The sequence below is a fragment of the Thermobia domestica genome, chromosome 17 (genome assembly GCF_964235325.1).
Source record: "Thermobia domestica chromosome 17, izTheDome1.hap1.1, whole genome shotgun sequence".
NCBI classification, from domain to species: Eukaryota; Metazoa; Arthropoda; class Insecta; order Zygentoma; family Lepismatidae; genus Thermobia; species Thermobia domestica.
Genome location: NC_137470.1, coordinates 46,719,434 through 46,725,804, shown reverse-complemented (window position 1 = coordinate 46,725,804; position 6,371 = coordinate 46,719,434). Strand labels below are relative to the sequence as shown.

General features: G+C 34.0%; 1 protein-coding gene across 1 annotated transcript in view; it reads right to left on the bottom strand.

Moving 5' to 3' along the window:
- Nucleotides 1-1,560: 1,560 nt before the first annotated feature.
- The window catches only part of LOC145674006 (uncharacterized), a 29,812-nt gene continuing 25,001 nt past the window's right edge, over nucleotides 1,561-6,371 (bottom strand). The window contains exon 3 of the mRNA XM_081743831.1: nucleotides 1,561-1,731. Within this exon, the coding sequence (XP_081599957.1) occupies nucleotides 1,561-1,731 (171 nt within the window). The remainder of the gene's footprint in view (nucleotides 1,732-6,371) is intronic.

Below are 6,371 nucleotides of genomic sequence, written 5' to 3'. Positions count from 1 at the left end.
ATATCATGAACAATAACACAAAGTTGAAAGTATTGACTTTACAGAAACAAAATCATAAATCATAAATGAACTACAGAAAACACAGCAGACTACATTATTGTATGTGGAATAAGAAAATATAGGAGACTACATTATTGCATGTAACATGGTACATCAAATCATTTTAGAAGCTATAACATATTTGAACATTTAACTGACAAAGCTATCCCTAAGTATGACGATTGTGAGCCTGTTACTGCTTTTGACAAAAGCATCCTAGATTATTTTACATGGTAGTTATAAAAGCAGTTTTTGCCTTTTGTGAGACAGAATGCTTTGTCACACTTCATGCACTTTATCCTGGAATATGCTTTTATACAAAGCTTACATCGCTGCTTTTTCTCTATGTGAACTGGCCAGTGACTCACTTCATCATATCTAACACAATTCGTGGGCGTTGGCGACGTGATCCCTCTCCTTCTTGGAACTGACTCTGGGCTGTCCTCTGATGGTCGACCTCTTTTACGCAGCACTGACTTGCCTGCTTGAAGGAGACCATGTGCAATTTGTGAACGAAATTTTAGTAGTGACATATTATACTTTGTAATTTTCTGGTGATTACAGTGTCGACGATAGAGTACCCAAGTGTTTACTACGCACATATCAATGAGATGAAACACTATTTGCAAATAGAATCGCTTCACACCTATATTACTTCTATAAAGCGCAATCAACATATCATGTAAGTCTACTCCTCCCATAAAACAGTTGTATTCTCGTACAATGGCTGGCCTGGAGACTTGAATGTGTTGGTTTTGTGCTACTGACCATCGTTTCACAGTATCTGATGGATTTCTTCCCAAGTAAGACGCCGCTAGATGGACAGATTTGTTGTTGTACCATTTGAGCGCAATTATATTTCTTTCAATTTCAGTTCTATAGTCATCCGACCCAAGGCCCATTCTTTTCAACTCCGCATCTGTTTTCAGCACACATCCTGAAAGCCTGGAAACTCGTACAGTTCCCACAGCTAATATTCCCATACTGTTTAGAGTGGAAATCAACTCATATGACGTAAACCAATTGTCTGTAAATATTTTATAGTTTTGGTCAGTAAATAGTTTCGAAGTTTGTCAAAATTATTTGGCGACATAACATTAGCAATAGGAGGAAATCTTGTGCCACCTGCCCAATACATACGGTAACTTGGCATCTTCACAATACCCGCCATCATGTGAATACCTAAATACTGCTTCATTTCGGCAGTGTTTGTGTTAAATGAGCTACCAGTTTTTTGACTAGAGTATAAATTTGACTGTTCTACAAAATTTTCTACGATATCGCCACTTAACATCATCTTGAAATATTCGAACGGCGTTAAATTTTCAGGAGGATCCTAAATAGTTACATTACAATGTGAGTCTTTTACTCGCCACCGAACGTATCTTCTGGTATCATTTGGCATGTCTGGAGTGTGCACGTCAATATGAAAAATTTCTGACGAACTACTGCTGCCTTCCGATCTCAATCTTGTTGCTAAGGGAATGTCATCAACGTCATCCTCTTCAATGTTTGGTATCTCTATACTTCTATTCCTGGTATGGCTAAAGAGGAACTTGAATCAGGTTGTCCTACTTCTTTCTCTACGGTGGTCTCTTCATCAGACGAGTCTTCAAGTTCTGCATCAGATACATCACCTTCCAACAGAACTATTATCTGATTATCTCCCAGTAACTGGTACCCGCGAATCATCTGCAATGAAAACTAAACCGAACGTCATAAATATATGGCAAATATGTTTCAGAAAACTGAACACATAAATGTATGCAAAGCAGTAACAAGATTTACATCAATATCTTGGCCAACTTGCATGAAGAAAATGACAGAAACCAGTGACAAACGAGAGGTTCTAAAAACTTGACAATTGTTCTATTGCAAGAATATCATTATTCCAAATACCTATTTCTATTAAAAAAAATTGAATTTTAAAGCCTTTAGCAACTTTGGCTTAGGCCCACGGGATTTCGCGAAAGGACATCCAAGCTGCGTTTGAGTATGAATTATATCTTAAGTACCTACAATTAAATATAACATTATATTTATTTGCATAACGCTAAATTTATGAAGTGACCAGACCACCAGAGTCATCTACTAAATACGCCCCTGTTACTCACAACCCAATTACAAGGTGAAAATGGAAATTGGAAAACCTAAAATATCTATATATTACTTCATAGGGCTCTGCATTAAGTTTCTGCAGGCTAAATTTCACAGATTCCCGAAGGGATATCATGTGGTTCGGATTCCACGTTAATCAGTAAGTCCACGTCTCATATAGCCTCGCTGCTGAACGGGACGCTAAACTAAAATCAACTCAACTAAATTTCACAGTTCAATTAGAACAAAAGGGTATACTTTACAAAACGTATTCAAAGAAGTTTCAAAATACCTTTCTTTATATGCTACCGTTATGTATACAGAAGACCAAACTGACTTTTTTTTGTTTTTTTTAGATCTTTCGTGAGAGAAATTTAATAGAACTACACAGCCCGGTAGCCAGCCCCAAAATTTAGGGGAGGCGGTAGAAGTTAGGGGGGGGCGATTCAACCATATTATAGTCCATCACCATATTATAGTTCATTTGCTAGCCTACTGCGAACATTTTAAGAGGGGGGCAGCAAACATTTAGGGGAGCCCGCTCCCCCTAGACCCTTCGTGGATACGAGCCTGGAACTACACTGAACAGGGAAATTAACATCTCGTTTCTAAGCAAACATTTCTTACGGAATTCGTCTCCTAAATATTGGCAGAAAAAATACGTATGATTTTTGTTTGATTATAGATTCTTTAATCCCTATAATATGACCGATGATGCCAAATGGAATCATCAATATTTACACTCATATTATATATTATAAATAAGTTTTTAATCATTCATTTCTAATATTAAAATAACAAACGTTATCTTAAAATAAATATCACTGTACAAAACAACAAATATAAGCTGACACTTACCTTCAAGAACAATAACAAAACTCCCGGGCATGAGGGCACGTGTGTACGATGCAGTCTTCCATAAACTAATAAGATAACGCTGCCCGATATTATTTTGTTTGCTCCAACCAATGTTGCCAACACACAATTGAAAGCTTAAAGAAACATTACTGATTCCAAGGGTTTGCATTGGGCGTTCAGTATGTACATAGAAAATTGTAATAAATTATGATGCCATTTAAAATCATTAGCCCGGAAAATACATTCTGAAAATTAATGTGCATTAGCCGAACAGTTTATATGAACATTAAAAGAAAAATTTTACAGATACTTTAGTGCGAAAAAATACATATCGTCATATAGATGTAGAAAATTATATTCATAGTTATCAAGGTAGTATTAAAATGTCGCCTGCAGATGTAAATGATTCAACTGTGAATTAAGTTGTGAATACGTAGTACGGGGATAAAATGAATAAAGATAGATTAACATGTAGATTTCATATGATTGATTATGTACGTGTTAGTCAGCATAAAAACAAGTTAGAAAAATCTTATTTACGGAAATGGTAACAAGAAATTTTTATTATTGAAACATGTATTTTGACAATTACGATTACCTATAAATTAAAAGATTGAAACGGTAAAGCAATTAACGGCATATTTTATACACAAGAACTACAAAAACGGAATCTTAATTCGAACAAAACTTTTTTGATTGGAAAAGTATCAAAACCAAAGAAAGTAATGATATATGTAAATGGCTAGATTATCCAACAAGTATGAATTCACGGACTAAAACAATTCTGTTCAGTCTTCAAAATAAGTTCAACAATAAAACATGTTTTGTATGTTTCTCCACCTGTAAATGCTAGCAGTAAAAATTTTAGTAATAACACTATTTGATAATTTCTATTAAAACTTGGGCAACGTGAGCAAAGGGCAATGGTTATCGCACCTTAGTATATTATTTATTTTTATAATGTAAAAGAAAACGAGCAAATTTTAAAAATACAGTAATCAATAATAAACGTGACGTAATAATATTAATATATTACATGGACATTATTCGTCCGATCATTATATTATTTTATGATCATCTTCATGATTTTATCATTATTATTTTATTTTGACTACATGCACTACAATTCGATGGGCAATGTGTGATTGTTATAGCATCTGGTTAACAATATTTACTTGGTTTTATAAATTAAAATACATCTGAAATTAAAAATGAAATATACTCAAGAGTTAGAGATCTTCAATTGTGAATATCAACTCAAGGAAAATTTCACTGTAATTTAGAATATATATATATATATATATATATATATATATATATATATATATATATATATATATAATGTATGTTATTATGTAAACTATGGGGAAATGTTTGTTATAAACTTAAAAACGTAAAACCGCGGAAAAGTAAAACTTAAGTAGATATTTTCCGTTCGTACATCATATCTTTGATAAATTTAATAATGCATCCAAATATATAACATTTCTGTATCAAATGTTGTAGAAGTAGAATGTAGTGAACGCGTTCAAACGGATACTTTGTCACCAATATTAGCAATACAATTAGGATTTCCTGAAAATAAGAATCTTGTACTTAATTCTCGTGGATTTAAAGAACCGTGCATTAATATTGGCTGTACATATCAATTTTTGTTTATACTGATGTCAAACAATATCAGTTCTAGGTGATACGAAAGTACCATTATTACGTACTGCAAGAATTTTGAATATTAAATACGGTAAAGTGCGAGCAATAACATTTGAAGATATTCACCATTTCCCACTTGTAAAATTTTCTTTCAAAACTATTGAAATACTACTAAAAACCATGCAGAGCGAAAGTTGCCATTTCCTTCTCGGACACTGAGTGTAACAGTTCATTTTAAGCTCTCTGCTAATAAAAATTAATTCATTAAAAACGAAATTTAAACTGCATTACGTACATGGTATCAAATACTTTGATATGAAATGTGTTATGAAACACAGTGACGTTGTTCACAATCACTCCACACACTTTCAGCACAAACAATTATTCAATGAATCCTATTTTCTATATCAATTATGCACTTCCACATGTCTGTGACAGCAATCCTAAAAGAAAGGAATGAAAATAACTTGCATCAATGCAGCCAACGTAAATTGAGGAACATCCATACTGACAAGCAAGAATAATGACCTCTATTGAGTACTGTTCGGAAACGTAATACCTCTATAAATATCTCGAAAGGTGGATAATTGTGTAAATTCAAATGAATACATCAAAAAACAAATTAAATTGAATATACATTCCTTTGATGCTGCAGGTACATAGCTACAGGCAAATGGTTACCGATCTGAACTCACATATTTACATTGTCAATATCTTGCAATGTTTGGTCAGATAAAGTTTGTTCGCCATGTAATGATTCTCGTCTATTTACTTTATTTCAGGTTTTCCCAATCCAGTTTCAAATGATCGGCTACAGTTGTCATCTAAATTCAACTATACAATTATACTCAATCATCTCAAGATGTTTCACTTCATGATGTAGAGCCAAAGGTTACTCTTGACCCTCGGAACTCGCTTTAGGAACAATTCGTCAGGAAAAACGATATATAATAATAACCGCATGCACATGACTGGCGATAGTTCGTGTTGGTTCCTTCGCGATTCTCCGCGACAAATCGAAGAAGCACGGAGCAAAATGTAGTCCTCGCTGCTACTCGGTGGTAACTTCAATACCCGACTTTAGATATATCTTTCGACTCGACGAAACCCTGCCGCCAGTGGAAAAATAACGGTAGTCCTTCGACGCGACGCTATATTGACGATCGACACTTACCGGCAAGTGGGAAGCTAGTTGTTGGCGACGTTCACGACATGGAGTTTCTATGCAAAATTCAAAATTCACATTTTAATTTTTCAATTGTTACTTTTTATTTTACAGGTTTCTCAATATAATACAACCTGTACAGCAATATTTAGGTTTTCTAATGGTGTTTATCCCACGTCTCTAGTGCACATATTAACCATTTTATGACAATTTTTAATAATCACTGTAAATGAAAAATTGCCCGTTTTGACATTTTTAACACCCTGTATGGTAACAATTTCAGGAGGGGAAAGATAAATGAGATTATTTTATCTCCCACTGTAATAAGGCTGTGCATAATTTTTACAAAAATGTGAGATGGTGAAGTCTTATGACTTGTTGATTTGACACGAAATGTACCTTTACTCACTTTTACAGTTTTTCCTGTAACTCTTCAAGAACAGGGACAAAAACACAGAAACATTGAGGACAGTAAAAGGCATAAACACTATTCGCGCTTTCTTTCCTTGCCTGAAGTAAAACATTAAAATATGGAGACCAAGCAAGTTTTGGTCTTCCATCT